Here is a 25,995-nt window from a genome sequence, read left to right as displayed (position 1 = left end):
GGTGCATCTAACCTCACAGGTGAGAGTTGCAGTCAGATAAAGTGCTACACCTGTGTAGAGGCTGCACATATAGTGGCTTTAAATGCATCTGCACATTTTGCAATGTAATTCATTGGTTATTATCGAAGTCAGCTTTAAATTCTTTATTGCATAATGGTTAAATCCAGTTTGCCGTCAGGGTGTTAGAGGGTAAAATTACTACTTCCACACTGTAAATAAACAAGCAAAAAGTGTTACAGTGAAACATTCAGTAGGTTTTGCTGTTTTAAAGAACTGTCAGCAGTTCGTAACCGCTTTGACAGATTGGTTTAATAAATGTCATTTGAAAAGATGGCTTTGTGATTGTAATGCGACCATGTCCAATGTGCCATGTGCTTAAGTTTCTTTAGCTGGTTTCTGAGTGTCATGAAATATGGGACTCACACTGCGACAGTGTTCTCATGTGATGGTTTTGTTGCTCTGGCCGCCTGCGGCTGCGTTATTATTGGGCTAAATGAAGACTGTATTTGATTATAATTGGAGGGAAAGATGCAGGCCACTCAGGCATGCTTCCCTATAGACTCTGGTGCTTTGAATCCACCAGCAAGTATGGTGCTGACCCAACACAATGACTGCCTGTTACAACCAGCTTGTGCTTGTCAAGAACAGTTAAGATCACACCACTTATATTGTCGCTGCACCGGGAATAAATGTTTTAGCTAAACTGTACCAACTGCGGGTAGGCACATGTCAGGGAGACTTAAACAAAGGCTTATATTATAGACCAAGAGTTACAGTCTACCTTGTAATAATTGTATACAGCAGTATATGAAAAATGCTGATAGTAGTAAAAGGAAAACCAGAATTTAATTCAGTTTCAGCCTTCTTGTTAATTTTTAAAGGGGCACAGAATATTCACTGAATAGACATTTGCCATATATTAAAGCACTTAAAGTCTGAGACATTTTTATTACTTTTTCTCTAATGCGATTTTATTTAACAATACATACTCTGTAAAAGATAGATGTTGTCGGTCTTAAAGCCACACAGTCACCAAACATTTTTTTTCAGGTTTCTTAGAAAAGGGTTCAGTTTAGTAGTGCAATTATGCTTTTAAAAACAAATAAAATTGTTAATTGCATATGCAGTATTGTGCTACAACTCAAAACAGTCGTAAAAAACAATAAAGTTGCAATAAATCATTTAAACAACCGTTATGAAACAAAATGCAATGAAACGGCAGAATGACATGGAAAAAGAAAAGATCAGCAGTACCAAGCGGCTTTGATGAACTTTAATTTAACCAAGGAAAGGGAAAACCATAACTTGTGACTGAAGTCCTAAAAGACCACAATGGTTCACCGTGTTTCTTTTGTAAAACATCCTGAGGATATAGCTTGAAATCCCCGTCCGTCTGGAGCTCAGCCCTATTTTAATCTTAGTGAAGTGAAAGGCCTTGGGTGGGATCATAAGGCAACTCGGTAAACAGGAAGCTTCCATTCAAGACTAAGTGAACTTGGTGCACAATGTGGTACATATGGGCCAAATAAATAACAAATTATCAGTTGCTGAATAGCATTTAATTCCGAGCAGGGCATCAGGATTTGACCTTAATTTATGACTCAGGTTAAGTGATCGAACACGACTTCCGTACGGGAGACATTGTTGATTTGATATGCTTAAGTGTCTCTCAGTTCTGCTATCACTTTGTTGTGACTTAACCTGGCATCTCACCAGATACGTCATCAGCTCGCATTAACCTAAGTGTTGTTTTTTCCCCTCTCGGCTTTTAAGAACAACACAGTCATTGTTTTCTTTGGATGGAAGGTTTATAGCGTGTCAATCACAGCCTTTGGGATAAAAAGGTGAGGAGTCACACCTAGCACATGCAGGCGCTAGACCCTCTCCTTTGTGATGGCAAACCATGAAAGAGCATGGATGACAATGTCGTCTAGTTACAAACAAAGGCAATGTTGCTGGCTCGCTCCCAGCTCAGGGGGAACATGCTGTTCATGTGCTGATAATCCTGCAGCCTGGAGACCCTCTGGAAATGCTCCAAACACGAGACCACTAACACTGCCAAGGTTGCTTTTAAAATCAATTTAGTGTAGCAGATTGCCAAGTCGAAAAGTAAGTCCCATTTATTTAAGTAAAGCATTGATTTTTATTTATGGGCGTTCATGTTTCGTATAAGACACTTTTTTCATGGTTCCTGTAACATTTGAAGGTCATAAGAACTGAACATTAGGTTCTTGTGTGTTGGCATTGCAGGAACTGAGAATGATCGCAGTGCACAGCTCTTTTTTTGAAAACCCATTTCAGGATATAGGTACTTTCTCATCACAAGATTAACCTTTAGTGCTATGTTTATGTTGATTGGTTGACAGATGAATTGGCACTGGGAACTGGTAGCAGTGCAAATAACATCCCTTAACTGCCAGCCCATTTATCCTTGTTTGGTTCCAATTTTAAGGCTAAAGTTAAGCCTAGACTTTATTGAGCCCATCTGTGACTTTGTATGTTACAAAGACAAGTTGCTAACAATTGGTAGTCAGTTATTATGTCAGTTCAATATTGTTAGTGTCAGTGCGATTGGAACGGAAAACAATAGATCCTATTGATCTGTTATTGGCCATTGTCTCTATAATGGACCATTATAGAGACAGTTATAGGGGTAATGGGTGCTTTTTATTTGATTGTCTCAGATGAAGAAAAAGAGAACAGGGGAAACAGGAGAAAACTCATTTTATAACACGTTCACTTTCAGCCATGAAACGCTATCATTTGAATCACAGTTCCTCTTCATTAGTGTTGTTTTGAGACTAAAAGTAATACTGCAACAACATCATTAAGATGTGCTCCTAAACATGGGATTTTACATGAGGTTTCTTACTCCAAAGAAACTAACTCCTATGTTCTTACAGTGACCATGGAGCGTTTGTGTCCTTGGGGATCTGAAAAGAGAGATCTGGCTTGTGTGAACGCTGTTCTCATAGAAAGGGAAAGTTTCTGTGGTTGTTCCCTAGCAACCAGCAGCCAGAGTCGCATTGTAATGCAGGAATTACTCTGTGCAGAAGGCCATAGGAGATGTAAAAGATTGATTATTGAATTCCATAAATATTTTAAATGTACAAGGGGGAGGTTTGGGATTAATGGCTCCACAGTTTTGGAGCGAATGGATGCAGTCACGGCACTGAATTGGACCCAGCAGTTGGGAACCAGTGTTATTTTTCTCTCATGGTGGAACTCAGGGGGATTTCATTATTAACTCTCGTCCGGCCTTTGGCTTCTATTTGTGTCAAGTTAATTGGACAGAAGAAAGAGGGGGAGAATGCTGGACCCAAGCGTTTTTCGATCATTTAGGCCACCAAGCAAGCCATTTGTCATGGGAAGATTAAAGCGCATCTCTACCCCACTTTATCCACCCTACCCCTTCTCTTCTTGCTTTTGCTTTGAGCATGAATTGATCTCTATTAGATGTTGCATAACTTTGTGATGATTGCGCTGCAGCTCTTTGAGGCCTTTGTTTGAGTGAGATGGGGCGGGTTTCATTTGGCCGGAGAGTTGGCTTTGTTCCCGAGTGTGGACCTGCTACGCTGAGGTTCAGAGACAGATCTGAGAGGTCCCTTTGTGTCCAGTATTGGTCAAAGTCCACCGCTGAATCCACATTGACTCATTGTTGTGGTTAGGCTAAAATAGCAACATTATTAGTCTTCATTCACAATGTTTGTTTGTTCATCAACAAACATAACTGTGTGTACTTTAGTTTTCCCTGGTTAATCATCAACTTTTGAATCAGTGTTGTTGATCCACCAAAATACAATTTCTGGTTGAAAGTGGATGCTGATAATGTATCCAGAAACTCCAAAGGTTTCCGGCAGAATTTACTATTAAAGATAAATTGAGAATGTAATATTTAAAAATGTCTAATTTATGCTTGAATATTAATAGTGAAATTATTTGAAGATTAAAGATTATTTTCCTAGGTAGAATAAAACAATAGTTGCAGCTGTGTGTACTGTAACAAAGTGCAATATATAAGTTTTAGAGCCATATCAAAGTAAAGATCGCTGTTTCATTTTCTGCACTGCGGTTCCAACACATGGTTATTAATTGTGCAGACGACATCCTGTCTGTGTGCCGATAATGTGTTTATAGTTGGGTACAGTGGTTGACTCTGAATGAGGCTGTGGTCAGAGTAGCAGCGCTGTGGTAACCGACCGTGTCAGGAGGCTCAACACTGGAGGTTGTTTTCATTGTACCGAGTCTCCCATCGGTGAGAAAGATGGTCCTGGGTTTTTGGTGAGAAACTCTGGACCTGCGATGTTCATCTTGAGCCACATTAAGTGGTGTAAAGCGGCTGGAGGAACAGGTTCGAACATGATGCCTTCCTGTTTGGGAACACAGAAGTTGGTATGTCAAGAGACTCGGTAGCTGAACTTTTCAACTCAGGATTTCCTACAATTCTACACGCGATGTGAACAGTTTTTATGTAAAGAGCTGTCCTCAATAAGAGACACACGGCTGCACTGGTTTGCATGATAATAGTGGCTCTTGGATAAATGTTGTTCTTGCTAGTTTCCATACAGTTAAATATTTGAAACAAATCTGAACCAGTTTTATGTGAGCATGTGCTTCACTTTTCATCAGACACTTCGAATTTATTCTTGCGATGCTGTTGGTAGCTTTGACTTCTCTGCCTGTGTGACAGTACTCTGGTATTATGGGGTGTGACTGAGTCAGCAAATAGCATTCAGTGCTAATTAGATAGCTGTGAGATTCTGTATCAGCGTGACTTGACTAACTGTGTGCATGATATTTGAATCCCCACCAGACTGAAGCAGGGAGGATTGAAGTTAAAGGGCAAGCTATCTTGTAGTTACCTTCAAGGACAGTAGTGCAGTGTTTTGTCCTCACAGTTTTTACTGCAGATTATGGTAAATGACCTTGTGTTTATACAGCCCTTTTCTACCTATTGGTACTCACTCACAGAAGCACACACACATTCACACACCAGTGCCACACATTGGGAGCAACTGGGGGTTCAGTGTCTTGCTCAAGGACACTTAGGCGTGTGGCACGTTCCAGGGATCGAACCACTAACCCCCTGGTTCGTGGACAACCTGCTCCACCTACTGAGCCGGTGGGGAGGCTCAAAGCAAGAAATTGTGCTTTCCCACCTTGCACAGTTTTAGAAATCATACGAATATAGCTTAGTTAAATAATAAAATGCTCTCATTTGTACTGTGAAAAATGCAGTCCTTTTTTTTAAAGTGCTGACTGTAAGCACAGTTTGTTCCTACCTTGTCGCTTAGAGAAAGTTTAACTTAGATTTATGTGGGTGCTACTTCATTTATAGTCTTCAGCCATTGTGCAGTATTAAAACATTCTGAAAAGACATGCTTAATTTGATTCAAAAATGAATGAAGACACGCACACTAGTGAAAATCAATACTTTCAAATATAATAGTCCTTCTCCAAATTCCCCTTCATGACTGTTAAAATATTCAGTTTATGTTATAAACAGCATACAAAGATGGTAACTCAACTGTATGGTCATTTTGAACAATGTAGATTGTAGTGCTGTTGAACTGTATTGAATTAACAACAAAAGTGTCTCTGCAATTTACCCCGTTGACTAAAAAGGGGTTGTCAACATACTGGAACCTTGCATCAGTATAACTCAATACAATTCAACAGCTCTTTGTTATTTTAAACAAATGCTGAAGACCATAACCTTCATGAAGCTAAGAATTAGTGCAGGTTATATTAAAATGCATTCATTTTTGCTGGTGTACCTAATAAACTGGCACAGTGGGTGTACATACAAAAATGTTTAGTGAGTAAACAGGCCAGAACAGAACACGGCTAAAAACAGTTGCATTCAGAAACAGACTAGTTTCTGACCAGATTGATTGCTAGGCACGATTGTGTTTAGCTTTAATGTGTGTGCAGAGGAAAAGTCATTTTGGCAAAATCGGTGTTTGCGCATGGGATTTGGAGCATTAGTCAATCACTTGAACATGTCAGATAATAACTATGAGACCGATTTATTAAGGAAATGATGTATGAGGGAGTATTGCCATTAAAAGCTTCATGCAGCAGGAAAAAGGCAACAATAAATGCAGTTACTAATTACATTATCTTAATTGCGCAGGTTTAGATTTAGGTTTGCTACATGCAGGTTTAGACTGGACATTTGGCTAAACTTCCCTTTTGTTGACTATATTTGCAACAGTGTATGTTGGTTGTAAAACTGAAATATTAATTTATCAGTAAAAGATATTTAAATCTTGGTGAATGTGTTCAAGCAGGAGGATAATGACACTTTCTCTTCTTTTTACAAAATGCTTTATTTTTCTCAGCTGTTGTCCTGTCACACAGCATTCAGAGTAAGATAGTGGGCCACAGCCATTACTCTCAGTGCATTCTTATTGTTATCTACTTTGACATGCTTCGACAGTACTCAATCCGACTCTTTCAGTGACAGCATCTTTATCTCTAGAAGACGTTGTTGGAGGTTTGGCTGCTCACTTATTTTTTGGATTTGCGGTCCTGAAGACACACACATGTTCACTTCCAAACCAACATCTGTGTCAGCTGTGCTCCAGCGTTGATCAAAGCAGATGGGTTGGAGAGGTCAGTTGCCCCACAGCCTTCGTTTCGACATGCTTACTGCTAACACAGTTTTGCATGGCTTTCAGTGACATGCATACACTTCTTACTTTTAAGATACATTCTGTAGTAGTTTAGAAAACCCATTCATTGACGGCTACTCCTGAGTCTGATTTGCATGCCTCAAGAGATGTTTCAGTTCTTGAGGGGGGTTATACTGGCAGGCAGCTCAAGTAGGTGCTGTTAAGCTCATTCACATGCCTCTCTGATTCCTGTTCCAACCAGTCACCATGTCCACCAGCTGCCTGACCACGGTGGGAAATAAACACCAGCTCCCAAGTGCTTTTAAATTTTCTCTGTGACTGCAGAGTTGTTCCGCTCCATCGGCCACTTCAGCCACCCACCGTCATTCAGAAGTCTAATTCCATTCAATAAATTACATAAGACGGCCTTAAAATGGAAGTCGAGAATGTCTGGATGTATCAGACTCCTTCCTGCAGACAAAGAAATGTTCTGTCTTCTTCTTAAACACGTCTGAACAGGTGGCAGTGGAAGTGTAATTGTTTGGACGGAGCTTAGTTCAGCATCCGAGGCACAGAGGAGGAAGGTGAGGACCATGTGTTCTGCTAGCTTAACCTGTGAGTTAACACCAAGTGCTTAATGTCAGTAAGACTGATAATTAGATTTATGTAGTATGTGCCAACTTCATTCAGGTGGCACAAGGTTTTAATCGTACTGGCAAAACACTGACGATCCAAGAATTGATGTCCTTTTGATCCAAATTTAGAAGGTATTTATGGAAGTTCTGTTTTATCGGTTCATAAAATAAAGAAACGCGTGTTAAATGACACTGAAAAAGGTAATTCCAGGTTAGGCAACTGGATTCTTGTAATTTTTCCGATGGTTTCCAGGATTATTGCAGCTTTTCCCAAGTAATCAGTGTTGTTTTTAAATAAATGAGCTGCTGTGTTCTTCCAGTGATGCCTTTGCTATCAGGACAGGCTGTAGTTTTGTAAAATGGGCGCTCAGACCTCACAACAGATAGCGGTGCAACGCCGCTCGTCACTCTGTGACCTTGTTGTAGCCCACAAAGCTTCCACCTGCTCTCTCACACAGGCTAATGGATAAAAATACCCAGCAGATCCCACACTCTCTGTCAATAGAGATTCAAGGACAGCTGCTGGGCCACCCTGTTAACTCAGGGAATGTACAAACAAAAGCAAGGGAATGCACACATGCACATTAACGTAGACAGAGACAGACATGCACACCGTGGCACCCGCTGGAGCATCACACTGCTGCCCTGAGGTGCATGATAACTGTAGTGCACATTTTGGAATAAACTGCCATCGCTGCTGTTTCACCCGCTCCAGGGGGGCGGTCCTCCTCAGTCCCACTTGGCACACTGACACAGACGTGCTGCAGTGTTTGTGCTGAGCAGACAATATAATGCAATATATTGCCATTAGCAGATATTGCACCGTAGGCAACATGACCTTCCAACCTTCAACAATGTCCGTCTGACTCCCAGTGGCGTGTTTACCCTGTTACACTGCTACAGGCTGTTTACCCCCTCATGCAGCAGCTTTGCCCACCTCATTATTCTTTAGCACTCATCTAAAATTGCAATTCAGCTTCTGATGCAGACATATGCTAGGTGAGACTGACATTTAATTTCATGCGGCATCTTATTAAAGTCAAATTGGGGGAATACAGAAATGGCACAGCGGGATTTTGCAGGTTTTGTGGCTATTTTTGATAGAAGTGACATTTAGAACTTTTACTAATGAAGCTGAAAAAAGGCCTGAGAGAGAGTGCGCTGATTTACTGCCTCAGAAATGAGGACGCTTTTTATTTTTATGAAACATTTATTATGTGCATCTTTGTGTATAAAACCACTGAAGTAGAGAAAATCACCTTCAGACAAAATAAGAGATTCAGATGTCATTTATTTTGTCAGATCAACACTCTAAAAACTAACATAACAAATTTACTATAGCAAAAGAGACCTGATGAAGATCCTCACAACTAAGAAGCTAGAAATAGCTGAGAATGTTTGACATTTGGCCCTGAAAAAGCTCTTAAACATTAATAAATTGTAAAAATGCTCACCTGTTTTTGTCAGTTCACTAACAGAGCGTTAACCAACACACCTTTTATTAGTTCTTGCGTAAAAGACTTAAAAAAAACAAAAACAAATAGTCATTAGTTCGAACTTCCCGACTATCCACTTATTCTTGTTTCAGTCCTTTGATTTTATGACCAACAATGAACCATTCAGTAAGATAAATGCCAGATTAATGAGTAATGTCAGTATTGAGTTACAGCCTCAGTATCTCTTAAATACTGGTGTTGCAGTCGGGCCCCAGATGCACGGTCCTAACGGTTGACCCAGATGCCTCTTCCGCTTGGTATGCTGCTATATGGTACCTTCCATAGGTTAGTGAGCAGCAGGGGGTGGGAGGCACGGCTGACATGGCCTCTTTCTGCCTAGTACGTGTGTGTAAGTTAGTGGTGTGGACACTGAGACATCTAGCCAGTGTCATCTGAGGAATGCAAGCCTCACCCCTGCCTGACACACAAGACGGCCCAGCGCGGTCACGGTAACAGGATCCGGGAATACCGACGCTTCTCTGAATGAGGGGGTCGTTCGTAAACCTGGAAGGGGTCAGTACTTCAAAGGAATGCTGTGGATCGTGACGTGGTATGCAGCCGCGCAAAAAATAATGAAGAATGACTGAATTAATTATATTGGAGATCTCATTTTAAGAAAAGAAATGGAATTCTTTGGAATTAGGTTTGAAATGAAAAATTGGTACGTAATCTTATCTCCTTTACTGCCTAATACAATAAAGAGTGCAGTGACCTGTCATTTCGCACCTCAGACAGAATTAACCATTGTATTCCTTTTATTGCAGTTATTGTATGCAGCCCTAACGAGCTGCTTTTGCATACTACAGCCTTGTTGTTTGATTCCAACCTTGAAGCGGTTGCAGCAAAGTTCAGAGGGTGAAGGTGCAGAGTGAAAATCTCACCCCGCGGTGACAAATGAGCAATTGTTATAAAACTGGGTCGCCCTCACTCCCTGAGTCGAGGGGGATTAATTTGTGCTTTTCACAGCTATTTTCTGAAGCAGAACAACAACAAATCCTCCCTGCACAAAGTGCCGTGATTAGAGCCGGCCATTCCTTCTTTGACTGCCGGGGATCATCGTTGTAAGCATCTTAGACAGGGATGGTGTAATGAGCCGACGGGTGGAAATATGCAGCTGAATGCAGCCTCGCAAATATAATGTTAAACTGTGTTATTTCCGAGTCAAAGGTTTTTTAAGTTTTGTGCGCTTTGTCAGCCCTTTTCTGTTTCACCGTTGTCTTTTCATTGAGTTACAGAGAAAACTTTCCTCGGCTCAGATTTATCCTAAATGTTGCTGCTGATGAAAAGGGTGTCATACTTCTGCAGTTTGTCAGAATTAAACACTTGAGAGAAGGCTGCTCCTATGACCGCCTTCCCAGACAGAAAGAATGATCACAATTCACAGAATTTCACAGTTGTGAGATGTTACTCACTGTGAAAACTCCCACAGACAAGTTCTTTACAAGTTGCCTGGCAGTGCTGATGGAGTTACGTATGCCTCACAGTAGGCGGCCGCCCTGGTTTCACGCTGCCACACTCTGTTCCTCACTACGGTGTCTTGATAAGAATAGCAGCAGGGTTGGCAAACACTCTCTGGTTTTACTTGCAGGGACAAAAATCATTCCTGATACGACTTTTTGTTCACTGCTTTAGGACATTTTCTAGACTCAACCGATTAGAAAGGGTAAAATTATAAAGATTCTGTCTGGTCCTACATGTATTTTGTAAAAATGTTGACTTTGACTCACTTTTAGGGGACAACTAATAACTAATTAACAGGTGACAAAATGAAGCAAAGATACACATATGTGACTGAACATTTGCTTCTTTTCCTGGATGGATTAATTACAATTAAATGCGTGATTTTTGGCTGTTTGAATTATGGTGGGTCACTTTTGACACTTGACCGACTAACTGATAGATTTAGGAATCTAAAATAGCAGCTGACCGATCAGTTGATGCTGAAAATAGGCTGTGGTTCTGCTATGCTTTCATTAGAAGGTAGGCTTGCTACAACTAATACTTAATCGTGGAAAAGTAACACAGTAAGAGGAAAAAGTTTTAAGGGATTAAAGTCTTGATTTGGATTCAAAACCCTGCTGGTGACGATGTGGGATAAATTACATTCTTCCAATCTGATTTCTGACAGAAACATTGTTTTTGGATTCAGATCTGATGACAACCAGAAGCACATACTTAAGGCCAATGCCACTAACATACTCCAGCACCTGAAACCGTACCACAGAATGTAATATAATGCTACACAGGCCTCAAAAAGCACTAGAACATTCCTGCTTCATTGCCAGAAAACCCAACAGTAGTCCGCTATATAGCAAAACCTTCAGCAGACACAGGGCCAGACGAGAAGATGAGGCAAAATTGATATTTAAAATAGTCTTCTGTTTTGCTGCTCTGCTACACTGCAACAAATATGTACTTTGGATCCACTAGTGGAAGCATTTGATTAACAGTAGTTGGATAAGAGGTTGTGGGCACTAATGCAGACAGCTGGAGATGTTAATGTCAGCGCAGGAGACACCATCATTGATTTACACCGCTGGGTGAGTCCGAGGCCAGTGCATCCTTGAACCATCTATCATGTGGATTTTATGGGTTTGCTACACTTAATTGGTCATTACTACACAATGTAAAAACTATATTTGACATTCATTAACTGATCTGTTGTTCATGGAATATGAAATTTAAATTCGATTTTCGGTGTGCATTGGATTTTATTTCTCACAGGGCCTGTTCAGATCTTGCATTAAGGTCCTATCTGGTCCTGCTTTAGGTACGTGTGTTCAGACCTGGCATTAACATACGTGTCCAAATGCGTCTCCCGATCCAATATCAGTTTTGCTCTGTGTATACAGATTAACCTCGACATCATCTGGGGGGCAGTAGAATATTGTAACAGCTGCTATCTCTAATGGATCTCTACCACTGCTCCAGAATCATGAAGTGTGCTGTTTCATGTGTGTGTCATGACATAGACACAGCCATGAAGTTATTATTTATTGAGCTCAGCCCTGATGTTAGTTAGACCCACACAAAACTCAGATTATAACTCCAACCCTGGAAACTTCCATGTGCACCATAATCTCTGGTAATAAAGTTAAATAAAGACATCTCTAAATGAGAAAATAACTAACCACACAAGGCTCCTTATACATCAACATAACCACATCAATAATTAACACAGAATCACATTAAATACTTTCATTTGTAAATTCATACTTTATTCTTTTTTTTATTAGTTAACAGCTACAAGGACAAAATACTCTACACATTAATGAAGAGACATCACTTATGGTGCTTTTTCCTTTTTAGGCCATCGTTTATAATAGTGGCCATATGTTTTTTTTTTTTTTTTTTTAAATGAGGCATAACTCTGACGCAGGAGCACCCCTGTTGAGTATAAGCGGTCATTAATGCGACTCAGGGCACATTGCATTCACACTACCAAAGGAATGCAGTCGCATTCGACCCAGACCACCTCCAATTGTGGCCAGAGATCGGATCTCTCAAATGCGATCGCAGTGCATCCTGGGGCTGTTCACACCTGTCTTTTACCTTTTATCTTAATGCAAGGTCTGAACAGGCTTTAGCTGTTAAACAGCTTTTTTTTTTTTTTTGCTTCAATCTAATCGTGCACACGCTGTAAAACTGCTTTCTGTACTCCATCAGATACTCAGAAATGTCCTTCATCTCCCTACCGTGACTCTTTTGTTTACCTCTCCCACTGCATCCCATTGTTTTTGAATAGTTTGAGCCGTTGTCTTTGATGTTTGTCTACAGTGGGTGATAGATGAATGCAGAGCTCTGCTATCTGCCCTCAGCCAGAGCCGAATGAACAAATGGACTGACCATTTGCACCTCAGTGAAAGGACCCCGACCAGGGGAGAACTTCCTATCTGGCGAACAGACGCAGTGGTGTTAGGTGATAAGAAAAGCAGAGGCGCTCTCAAAACGCAGTATAGGATCCCCCAGAGCTGCTCAGTTAATCGGCAAACAAATCCTGAAATTACAGTATTGATTGCTGCAGTGTTAGGTTTAGAATTTGCATCTTTTTATTCTCCCTTTTTTGTGTGAGAGTTGCGCTTGTATAATCTATTAGTAAATCCACAGAGATTTAAAGATACTAATCTTTAATCAGGGAAAGGTTTAGAATTTTCCTCTTCCAGTCTGTTAATTGTGATGTATCTTATTCAAGACCATATATCCTTGAGTTTTTTGCTGTTGATCAGACATCAGTAATGAAGACAATCAAAATGAATTCCAGTGACAGATACTAACATTTCATAGACAAGAAACTCAGCAGTTTCTTGAGGAAATGATGCAGATAGTTGTTACTTGTAGCCATATGAAAGGTGTAAAGCTATCAAGCGGTTGAGTCTGTTCTACCTGAGGAAAAATTGTGATTCTTTTTTTTTTTTTTTTTTTACATTTACTGTTGTATAGATCAGTCCATTACGTGCTATAAAGCAATTTTCAACAAAGGAACTCCGTTTTCTTTTGTCCATGTACAGTTGTAAAAGTTGGAATGCTGCAGAACAAACAATTGTTTTACCCTACTGGGTCACGGATATGGCTTTTGACAGTGGTATCTTTTCACGTGACAGTGTATTTGTTTTCATTGCAGCCTTCTTTTATTTTCTGGAACAGTCTCAGTGAACACAATGCAGCAAAAACATCAAAACTTCCTTGACCCCCCCCCTTTGCCTACTGAATGCTTTGCCACTCAGCGGACTGGCAACCAACCTGACTTCACCCTTTCCCTCTGGGGCCTAACATAAGGGGCGGAAAATGGACGCCTCGGTCGGTGTGTGCGTGTGTGTTTTCGGGCCTCGAGCAGGGAAGACAAGGCATGCTATTGTTTAATTTGTATCCTGAAGAGGAAATGCCTCCACTCGTCTGGCTGGATTGCTCTGCTACCATCTGTCTTACGAGTGAAGGTGTAAAACGATGACATGTTACGTCGCATCGAGGAAATGCCCGGGGAGCTTTACGCTTCAACTTACAGTATGTAATTGGTATGTGAGGAATGGCACGGAGAGTTTTGTACCTCTTATGTATCCCCGGGGTATTTTTTTTAAATATGTTATCAAGAACAACATCTTGGTATGTTTTTCCTCCTGCGGGGGCCACCTGTGTTCCTGGAAGGATTAGTTTGGAAAAGGAAGGGGGAGGGATTAGTTGGTGTTCCAAGTGCAGTCTGGGAGTTTCAGCTGCCAGCAGATTTGTAAAAAAAAACGAACGAGCTTTGTCTTTATTGGACACATACACACACACAATGAGCAGAGTTTTGGCTGGTTGCAGCCATCATCAGCATGTTCTAGTTTCTGCTACCCACCACTCTTTTCCTTCCTGTCTCTGTTCCACCGGAGATTGTTGATCCTGATCGTATCCAACGATGTGAATCAACATCAAGCAGGTGACACCTGAGTGATGTTAAAAGCATGGATCAAACGCGCTCTGCTTTTGATCGTAGTTGTAAGAGGAAAAAATATGAAAATCCTTTTTTAAACCAACCGAAGTCTGTGTAAGCTTTTGTTTTTGAATTAATTGTGAGATTAAGTAAAAAAAAAAATGGAATTTTATGTATGTTTTTAAAATGGCTGCTTCGAATTTCATTCTTCTGTTTGTGTAAAAAATTCATGTTTTATTTTCCTTAACACTTTGTGGTAAAAAGAGACCAGTAAAAATGGGGGGGGGGAGAAAGAAACCGGAAAATGTAAGGCCCGGCGAGTGGAAATGATGGGATCCTTTACATTCTTTCCATACAGTCAATCTGAAATATTTGAGAGTGAAGCCACAATTGATGGTTCTGCATATTTCTCCCTGTGAGGCTGCGCTTTAGTGGCGCTGTTTTATTCACTGTGATGTCACTGTGGAAAAGGAAAACAATGAAACCTGCAACACTACCACCTAGTGGTGCCTTTCTGTTTGGATTCACATTGATCTTTGTGCAACCAAAAGGTAAATACACTTTACCTTTTGTGTCTACAAATTATGTGACCAACCCAATTTTTTACTGTTCCCATTATAAATGTAATGCTGTTTTTGTGGCCTTTGGCAGCTTTATTTTATCATTTGGCCGTAGAGAGAACAGAAAGTAAAGGGTACAAAGTGCACAGGCTCTGCAAAAGTGAGGACTATAGCCTCAGTTTATACACTTTTTTAGATTTTACTCTCATAAGACACCTGTATTGTTTTATTTATTTAAAACCTCAGAAACTGACACTGAGGTATAAACAGAAAGTGCACACACAACTAAAAACCGCTTCCTAGGCTACTGTTTCTTTCTTCATATTCTTTAGTGGTGCTGTAGAGAGAAGAGGAAATGAGATGCAGCCACTGAGGCCCTATGTGGTTGCACAGTTACAGAAGTGGTGATGTTGCAGTTGCAGCTGCGTGCTTCCATAAAACCTGAGCAGTGGTTAACTGTGATTTTTCTCCACAACTATCATAAACACAGAGAAATAATGTCTGATATGATCTTTATAATGTTGTTTTACACGATGGAGAGTTACCAAATGACACTGATTTTGCAAAGGTTTCAGAATATACATATATACATATGAATATACAATATACACATACTAGGGCATGTCTATTTGCACGTTGTCCCGTCTCATCACCTCCTGTCTCTCCTGACTACTACCTCTCAAAACTAAAGGTATAAAAAGACAAAATATATACACATACCATATGCTAAATATACTCTTAAAACTGAAAAGGTCACCCATTATATTCAGATATTTTCACGCGGCCTTAAAGTTTGTGCAGAAACTTGAACTGACGCTCTGCATTTGTATCCGAAGTGAATCAACTGTGTAGTTCTCTTGTCATCCAGTAGGTGGCAGTAGACGTCTGACCATTAACCCTGGTGAGCCATGGCTCCTGTTCATTGTGTTTCAGACCACAGACCCTTTGAACATGAGGATTTGGTTAGTGAGAATATCGCTGTGTGATGTAACAGGGACAGCCACTTTGGTTTTGTGCCCACGCTATCAAGATCATCCTAAAATAAAAAATAACAAATAAAAAAAGATGATTTGCTTGATGACAGATTTTGGCAAACTTTTTTGTGACTATTGCCTGACTGCGGTGTTGGAATTTTACTTTAGAACTTGAATACATTTAGGCCAGCAGAATACTTTTAGAGTGTTTTCTTTTTTCCTTATTATTAATTTTGTTAATTTACAATTACATATTTTAGGTTTTGATTTGCAGGGTTCGATTGCGTTAAAAATATCACTAATTGTAATCACTTGTGTCAAGCTTGACCATATCTGAGGCCTCAACTTTAAGTCTGATCACTCCCTTTTGTGTACTGTAGTTGGTGTTTTATTAGAATTGATTGTATAACATTAATAATAAATGAAGTATTTTTTTTTTCTTTTTCACAAATCAACGAGTCAAACTGTCACATTGACAGCCTTTTGACATGTCCTCTCCCACCGACACAGACGCTAAACCAGCACAAACGGTTTTATTCATCATTTGTTGTTTACATTTCATAAAGTTTTCAATAAGCTTCTGATTGTTGATCTCGGAAACACAACCCAAAGACAGAGCGTCCTTTCTGTGCGGTGTCGTTTATTGGGGCCTCAACACAAGCTCTCTGTTGTCCCTCCACTCCGCTGTCGCCGCATCCACCTCCAGTCCCCGCCGACAAGGGCTTCCCAGTGGCTTCTACCACAAACACACTCACACATACAAACACACAGTCAGTGCCCCAGTGTGTACCAATAGACAGTGGAGTAGCTGTGCAGGCTGCCAGCTCTCAGAGAGGGCCACTTTGTTTCACCTCTGACTTGGATCCGGGCCAGATGGTCTGAGAGTCACTCACTGGGTCACTTGATGAACTAATTGAATGGGGAGTTTATAGTTGTGCAGTGCAGCTCCTTTATTTTGTTCTCTGCGAGGTGCTTTATTACTTTCTGCTCCGATGTTCAGCCACACAAATCAATGTCCTTGTAAAAAAGAAAAAAAGCCAGTTTGTGCACCGCAGTGTGAATGATTAGCATTTTAAATGTCAATGTTAAGTCGTAGCTAGGCTAAGCTATCTCTGAATGTATTTTTGACAGATTACATTTATTTGAACCAAGTTGGAATAATAAACTGATTCAGTTATTGATTGGCAGGCGTAATTCTTTCAAGGGATAAGGTCAGATGTTCACAGGCAGTCAATATTTATTGATTTTTGTAGTTGTAGACCATAAAAAGTAGATTTCTTTAGGTTTTTGATTCTTCATTGAATGTAACAGATAATTGGAAGACAATAATTTGGGCTTTGAAAGCCTGTTATAAGCATTCTTCATAATTTCCAGACCCTGACATGGGTTAATGACACTTTTGTGCCATCATGTTGAAACTGGATACGTTTTTAATCATTATTTCATCATGAAATGTCAGTATCAGTTTTCAGAATTCAGGGTGGCATAGTGTCATGTTTTGTCTCACCACTTAGTCCCAAACTTGTTCATTTTACAATAATGTTGTACTACACATCAGAGCAACTGCAGGTAGAAAATGTTTGACTGAAATGATGTAATTCATTCTCTGTCTGTCACCGAGCTGATCAGTGAAATTACCATCTCAGTTCTATTTAAAACCCCATATCTGTTTGAGTGCTTACTACTATCCCAAAGCTGCTGTGTCTGACAACACCTCTGCTCTTCTCCAGGACCTGGAGATCGTCTACTCTTATCTGCATGGGATGGAGGCCTTGTCCAACTTGCGGGAGCACCAGCTGAGGTGAGTCTCTGCACACGTTCCTGGCATTTCATTAGTATAACCTTAGAAGCTTGATATTCCAATTATCTGCATTTCAAATGCAAATTAAAACATAGCTACATCTCCTCAGTGTGTGTGTGTGTGAGCTCCATAACGGCTGTTGTCGGAGGTGTAAAATGAACACTGGTTGGTTTTCTTCTGGTGTTCTAATCTTACCTCTAACCACCCGCTGGCTGGAACCGTTAACTCAGTTGCTAACTAAAAACTCAAAGAAAACAAAATACAGCTCTTATCGTAAGCGTATAAAAGTATGTTTTTGTCTGACGAATTTTCAAGTATTATTAAGGCAAAGCCAGACTTGGTTTTGGTTTGGTTTTATCATGCCCATTGCTGCTGCAACATTGAAATCTCCCCATCTATCTGTCAGCTGCTGTTTATAGCTTCAGTTGAATAATTAGATGTGTTGTTGATCTTACTATCTCCCTCAAATGTATAAACTGTTCCTACAAACAGTGATTTAACTGAATCCAACCAGAAAATCTGAATCAAAGTAGTGAGTTTATATCAAATCAATATATCCAAAAAAAAACAAAGGAGACTGGACTTTGAGTTTTCTTGAAGACGTATTCCCACTCATCTAAGTAGTTTCTTCAGTTCTAAATGACCGCTGGGGTAGACCTCACATGATGAAACTCACATGATGAGGGTCTATTAACAACAAACTACTCACCTGCAGCAACAAACAAACCATGAGTTCTTTGTCAACTCTTTATATATGTTGCCCCTTATACACCATGTACTTCATTCAATAGTCTTAACAACATCTGAAACCAAAAGCAGAACTCAGGAGATCCACGAACAACATTTCTTCTGCAGGTGTCTGAAATAGGCAACCTTACAACTGTACCCTCTTTAAGATCAGTTTTCTGCATCCATGAGGGTCCACGTGATTTAAAATGTGTCATCCACCAGTGTCTAGGTGCAACACAAAATTTTAGACTTAGCAGAGCGTTCCCACAGCGAGCATAGTGACTGTGCATGTGAGAGAAAAGTAAAACCTGTACAGTCATTTAGTGCTCCCTATATGTGTCATTATGTCTTTACTGCATTCCCCATCCACAGTCTTATTCTTGACGGTCTCACTTTCATGCTCACGCCGTCTGACTGAACAATAAACAAAGCAGCTCTTGTTCTTGCTGTTTGGAGGTCACCGTATGCTTTCTAGTCTACATGTAGTACTGTATGTATTGAAGGCCGTGCAAGTCTGCTGCTGACTCTGCAAGTGTCCACGGACACGGTCACAGAAACTATAAACTGCAAGTAGCCAGGTGTGCAGAGGTGTAACAGTAGACAGGATCAAGATTTATAACCTGCTTCATTTGAAGCGGAAGCCTAAACATAATTAGGCTACCAAACAAATTCAAAACTGTCCAGAAGCTTGTTCCCATCCTCCAATTCTCTATTTTTTTAACACACACTAAAAAAAGCTATTCTTTATGCAGAACAGACAAGCAAACACAGCTGGGTCCATATTTGTTTGGACACTAACCAAAAGTTAATGTGAATACCCTCAAAGTAGAGGGTCTGCCCCATTCTAACTATAACCTAAATATGTTTTGATAAATGGCTGAAATCACAAAATTTGTGTCAGTGTCTAAGTATAGACGTATCTGTATTTGACTTTTTTTCTCATTACACTATCTTGTTTTTCTTTTAATGGCTTTATTTTAAGTGTTTCTTTTACTGACTGTAACTTTTAGCGATATCTGACATCTAACAGCTTCCAGAGCTGTAAAGTGGAAATCAGCAGGGTTTGTTTGAAACAGTGTTTAGTTCCCGCTCTGCTGTTCATAGAAGATTTTGCCTCTTGTCACCACGTTCCAGTTTGTTCTGCCCGGCATACACTCTCCAAACAGTGCATGTCAGAAGTCTGTTCCCAGCATGCCTTGTGTGCATACATGTGGATTACACTGGCGAGGGAACAATGTAGCAGTACATGACCCGTGAGCTAGAACATTCCTCTGTGTGACCCTTCGGAGGCCTCCCACCCTACAGTAACCCCGCTCCCTCCTCCCTGTTTGGGTCCTGAGGAATGTCCCGTGGTCCCACAGGCCAGCCCACCGCTCCTGTCAACTTCAGTTTCGCAAACTTAAAAAAAAAAAAAAAAAAAAAAGTTCCCAGCCAGCCAGACATCCCACTAACTATGGGATTATGTTGTAGTTCCTTTTTTCTCAGCATTTTCATCAGGGAGGAATGTGTTGTTTTTCTTCTGTGATAATTTTTTTGTTTTGACAATAACTCTGGGCTACAACACGCCGTTTGCCCCTAGCTATTTCTGAAGCCCTTTGTGTTTTGATCAGTCACTGTTTACTGTAGTTTTCTGCCTGTAATGTTGAAGCATAATTGTCTTCTCTAGAGGCGCCGTATATGGACGACTTTTTCACACTTCATGTTGAGTTAAAACAATCATTATTTTCAATATGGATTTTACGTTTAACAGTTACTATCGGGAAAACAACATTTTCATAATGGACACAGTGATCACAAAGTGAATATGCTTAATTTTGAGAGGGAATGTAATGTACAGATTTTAGATGCAGGCCTAATGAACAAGCTTGTTGCTTTAAGGTTAAAGCTTCACATCCCAAAGCAAACTTTTCAGTGCAGTAATAAGTCACTAAACCCCTAGCTGCTATAGTTGAGGTGCATTGTCACTAAATATGTAAGATTTTGATCATGTCGGAGGAGTTTTTTTTTTTCTTTCTTTTGGTTCTTAGCCTTTTACAATGAATGTTTATTTAAATAAACACTTCCAATGTAGAAGACACGGAACAACAAACTTCCCTTCCTTCTGTAGCAACAATTGACTATGATGCAATGCAGCCACAGGACTATCATGCCCTGCTGTAAATCTTAAATTGTTTTCCCTTCCTTCTTTCGGTGCTCTCATTTTTAATAGTTATCAGCACCATGTTTTTTTTATTGCTTGTTAGTAGCGGCATGTGACCTCAGGCACATGGAAATCACAGAAATCACTAGTTGTAAGTTTGCCAAAAAATAAATCAGGAAATTATTATACCTAATAATGTAATGGTATCAGTGCAAGGACATAAAGGGACGCAACCACCAGGTCTGAGAAGTAAAACAAATGCAGAAGTGGCTTAGGTGCAATTCCACTGACGGTCAGTATGTGCTGGCCCCAGTAAACTCCCTATTAAAAATATTTTGCTTCTCTCATAAAATATTAAATCATTAACTTTTTCTCACTACTTACTATGATGTAACTAAATGAATTTCTCCTCCTCAGTGTCCTGGTTGTGCCTTATATAATCATCACACTTGTAATTCCATAAATAAGTATGATGTAAGGTCAAAGAGAGGTATGTAAGGGGGGTTGATTGACCCATCCCTCCTCTCCAACTCCTCTCTCTCATCCAATTATGGTCGCTTCTGGCTGCACGAAAAACAAGATGGAAATGCCAAACTCTGGGCTACAAAATGGCCGTCCACAAACTAATGGGGGATTTCGCAGTAGCTACATCCATCCTTTATATACAGCCCATGAATAGTATCAAAGTCTTACTGTATCCAGTGTTTGAAGTTATTTTTGTGTAAAATGATTCTTTTTATTTTGTCTGTATTGTTTTAATGATAACCATCATTTATTGGTTATTTTTCCTGCTTGTTGTTTCCTGACGCCTCTCTCCTCTCTGTCCCTGCAGGATAATGTGTGAGACAGTGCGATATGAGAGACACGAAGCCAATGAAGTGCTATACTAGTAAGTACCGCAATGTCTGCATTTGGGGAGGTGTGAGTGAGAGTGTGTGAAGGGGTATTGATGATATTTGGCCACATGCTGCCATCCGTGCCAGAACATGTAAGCAGCGACAAACAAAGGCAGCCGGGTGTAACAGTATTTCACTTCTGTGTGATCGAAACGTGCTCAGACGCAGGCCGAGTTCTTGATGGCAGTGCTGCATGCTGCAAAGCAACCTGGTTGACATAAATGAAAACAAATGTTCATAAAGCACAGATAGATGATTACTTTTATAAAAGAGTGTGTTTTGGTGTCACACCAATTCCCGCAGCTGAAGAAAAACAACCTGTAATTTCAGCTTAATTCAATAGGTCACTGTGGACTAAATTGACAAAGACAAACGGTAGCTATATGAGCTCATAAAGCCGTTTTCTTTCAGTTGTGAAAACTAGCCGGTGATAATTCTCATATTCTTCCTCCTCTGAGCTTCAGTTCGGGGCGGGTTAATTCGATCAGAAAGCTGCAATGACGGCTTCAGAGTGTGTTTGGATCCACTTTGAAAGGCTGCCACAACTTTGGCAAGCAGAACACACACACACACACGGTGTTTGACTGCTGTCACATGGTGACGTCTTCTGAACACCCATGGTGAGAATTAAGATAGTTAATTAACTCCGCCAGCGTCTCGAGGGGTTAGAGGGGATGCATTGTTCCCTTTTCTGCCGTCTGATCCCCCGTGTGTGTTGGGGGATGATGCGGACGAGTCAACACCTCATTAGAAGCCCACTCTGTGGTGTGGGGGCCGATTAAACAATTGGAATCCAGATTAAGCCGTGGTCCTATTATAGACTCCAGTTTAAGCAAGACTCTTTCGAGGTTCTGCACATTGCCAAGTCAAGAAGCTTACATTTTTAGTTGTTTCTTAGAAATTTCCTGTCACAGATATAAAAATGTGGAACAAGGATTCGCATGGCCACACAAAGCTTGTTGAATCTCTCAATTTTCTTATCTTTGCACAGTAAATCAACGCTTTTCTCTCAGAATGGATAAATCTTAAAAGAGTGGCTTTTAAGGCCGAGACGCACCAAACCCAAATCAAAGAACTTCCTGTTGCCCCAGTGTAAGAGGAATTAACTCTTCATACTAGCAGGTGGTGGGAGTCTGAATTCATTGATTTAAAAAAAAAAAAAAGCTTGGAAGAGCCAGAAAGTTGAGAAGAGTTACAGACCATCATACAAAGCTGGCCTCCACTGAATTATGCTGATCAATTGGTCTACTGTAATTGATTAAATCCAGATGATCTTAATCAGAACCAGATTTATTGCCACGTATGCTCACACATACGAGAACTTTGTCTTGGGGGTTTGGTGCAATAAACATAGTAAGAAAAAGAGAACAATAGGAAATATACTATGTGCAAAGAATATATAAAAAGTAATTTTTTAAATAGCAGAACTACACAGATTGTGCATGGATGTGTAAAGAGGAGCCAGTGAATGGACAAATTTCCCATTAATGTAATGTGTAGTGACGTGTATAGGTGATGCTTGTTGCTTGTGATGCTTGTTAATGGGTTCAAAACTGTTCTTGTGGCTTGTGATTTTGGTCCTGATGGACCGCAGCCTCCTGGCATGTCGTTATGAACATTCCCAAATACAAATTGTATTTGTGAAACATTTGCATATTTGAATGCTCAGATGAGATGACACAAGGTGACACATGAAAGGAGCCTTACTTTTGCCTCTTTCTCTTCTCGTGAACTGGTCTGCGAAGCTGAATAGGCAATCAAAGTAATCTCCTGCACTGATGCGCTCCGTCATCGATTCAACTTGCTGAATAGGCTAAAACTTTAAGGACCAGCTACTGGCAATGCCAAAACTTGGACAGATATCGACAGCTGAAACCAACAAACGTCCGACTGTCGGCTTGGTGTGTCACATTAGATGTCAGTAAACTTTAATAATTATTTTGTCAGATATCTATGCAGTCCTGATCCTTACCAATGTCTCAGTGCAACAGCAAAAAAAATATACTGTTCTGCCTGTATATATCAGAATATTTTCATTCCTTTGTCTGACAGCAGAAAGAGAAAATATGTAAATCAGAATAACAAAATCTAGAGTTTGGCTGTGTTAATGCCTAGGCTGGGTAAGTACAGAGAGAATTCCAGCACTGGACAGAGATTTTACCACCTGAGATTCAGTAGAGTAAGGGCTAGTTTGTGGTCTCTCAAAAGCAGTTTGACTACCTCAGCAATCAAAAGTGTTGATAGTTCGGTCACATTCAAAGGTGCAATGAAAAGCCGTCTGTCACAGGGAGGGGGAAGATGTGATGTTGTTTGCATACATTGGGTGTGCATATAAAGGTGAAGCACAAACCTCCACATTTAACCATGAGAGTGTTTGAGCAGGCGGGGTTTCTGAATCTGCCTGACCTGCCAAGTTGTTCAGAAGGAGTAGAAAACCCAGTTAATCAGGCTGTTGGTCTCATTAAAAAAGGACAAAGAAGAACCTGATCTGCCTATGGTTTCTTGTGGACATATTTATAGAAATGAATTAAAAACACTGATGTGGATAAACACTAGTGCACAGAGCATTTTCAGATTTTTCTTGCTCAGCGTGGCCACAGTCCCAGTGAAAACATAACTGCCTGTCCTTTGCTAATTTAGCCCTGGGCTGAAGCACAGAAACACACCAGGCTATTTTCCTTTTTCGTTTATTGGCTGATTTCATTTGCACAAGTGTGTACACTCGACATGGTTTCTAGATGTGCACAGCTGTTTGTTTGCATGTGTTTTGCGTGCTTACATGTATTGTAACCTATAAAACTCAAAGCCCTCCTTGAAAAGAGCTTGGTGCTAAACAGCAGAAGATGAGATTGACTTCTAAAAATACAGCTTAATGTCCCTGTTTGTTTCTAATGTTTTGTTTGAATGAGGGCTCTAAAAGTTAGTGGGAGACATCAGTTGAGTGTTAAGTTGTATGTCCTGTGCGTTGAGATGTATCTCAGACAACTGCAAAAAGTGTTATGACATGGAGCTGCTTACAAGAGATGCTGCCAAATGAAATTTTGTTGTATTCTTGTGAAATGACAATAAAGATTCTTCTTCTTCTTCTCCTAAAACCAGGAAGAAAATAGTTTGCAGAAAATACTGTCAGAATTTTCTGAAGCCTTAAGCAATCTTTCCAAATCACTTCAGTTGTTCAAGCCAACTTTTAAAACCCAAATAATTTAGTTTTCAATTCCATAAGGTACTAATGCATCTAATCATTACAGCTACCGAGGGGGGACTGTAGATTTAACCAATGAACCAGTTATAAAAATTTATGTCATGATTGGTTTTCTATCTATTCATAGTGTCAGATAAACTCAGAAAATTCTTTCTCAAGTGGAGCCGATGTTAGATTTGTTTGGCCGCCAGTCTTCCCCCCTTGTTTTCAGAATGACGTAATCCACATTTTACATGGAACTAGATCGTGGCTACATATTTCTATTACTTCCCTTTTCTGCAAACAATCTTAATGTGGGATAAAATTCATAGAAGTGACATAGGTAATGACCCAGCACGCTCACAACCTCATTCTTGACTATCCATAGTTGCTGGTGGGCTAATGATAGGAGGATAAGAGGTAATAGTTCTAAAAGTACTCATATTTCCTGCCTGGGGGCACTAGATTGCTAGAGTGCTACATGCATGCACACACACACACACACACACACACACACACACCCACACCCACCCACCCACACACACCGTCACACTCAATATCTCATGAAAACATCCCATCCTCCGAAAGGCTGAAGCGCTCAGGATTTACCATCCAGAGATTATAGTGCTAAAACCTCCAGAGATGGAGGCTGACATGGCACATTGTACAGTGGCTGGTGAAGAGGGTTAGTGTCTGTTAACCTCTTCCATTTCAGCTCTTTCAATGCAGCCCTCGACCTTTCACCCACTCTGGTTTGTGTGGTCCAGCTGACAAATAAAACCGTATTTTACAATTTCTCTTAGAGTAATAAAACTGGGAAGTCTTAATTTGTTTATCTTGATTGTTGAAATAACTGTTTTTAAATGTTTGTTCCCTTAGAGTTAAAACTAGAAATACAACACACTGGATTTATACCCATTTATAATATAATAATATATAAAATTACATTTAGTGTCTATAGACTCAGTGTACGTTATACAGTAGACCGCTTAGAACCACCTCTTCTTGCAATCACTGTTCTCAATTTGAGAAGAAAACACTGTCAACAACACCAACTGGGTTCAAAGCTTTCAGCGTGGTGAATTTGGTGGTTGGAGCCAAAGTCGTGGATGGTAATTTTTTGGGGAACTCTGCATTTGCGTCATATGTCACTCAGTCGCTCCCATTGGTCGTAGCCACGGAGTTGAGATTCGTTCGACTTTGTACCTGCCCACTTTGCCAAAGATATTGCTACAACTACACTGAATTTCATTAACGGTGGATTGTCTCTTGGTGTCTCATCGCTGCTAGTTTCTTCCTGCGTTAACATCACTTTGGTAAACTGAGCAATTATTTCTGTTTTCTCTACAGTTGACTGATCATTATTTGGTTGAGAATTATGTGAGAATGAAAGTAATTGGCAAAGCAGTTTTTTATAGAATGTGGCTGTCTACGTTTGTACTCATTGGAAACAATGTTAAGTAAGGAATTCCTAATTTATTCTGACAGAAAAAAATAATCTTGTACAGATCTTTGCCACCTGCTTTGCCAAAACCAGATGGTATGTATGTCTGACCTTC

The 25,995-nt window shown here is 40.2% G+C and overlaps 1 protein-coding gene across 1 annotated transcript in view; it reads left to right on the top strand.

The window, feature by feature from the left end:
- The window catches only part of rapgef2b (Rap guanine nucleotide exchange factor 2b), a 103,497-nt gene that overhangs the window by 10,944 nt on the left and 66,558 nt on the right, over positions 1-25,995 (top strand). Inside the window, exons 2-3 of the mRNA XM_084549903.1 lie at positions 17,420-17,490; positions 21,192-21,248. Of these exons, the coding sequence (XP_084406029.1) occupies positions 17,420-17,490; positions 21,192-21,248 (128 nt within the window). The remainder of the gene's footprint in view (positions 1-17,419; positions 17,491-21,191; positions 21,249-25,995) is intronic.

The sequence above is a fragment of the Chelon labrosus genome (assembly GCF_963514085.1).
Source record: "Chelon labrosus genome assembly, chromosome: 8".
In the NCBI taxonomy this organism is placed as follows: Eukaryota; Metazoa; Chordata; class Actinopteri; order Mugiliformes; family Mugilidae; genus Chelon; species Chelon labrosus.
This window is presented reverse-complemented; position numbering and strand designations above follow the sequence as displayed.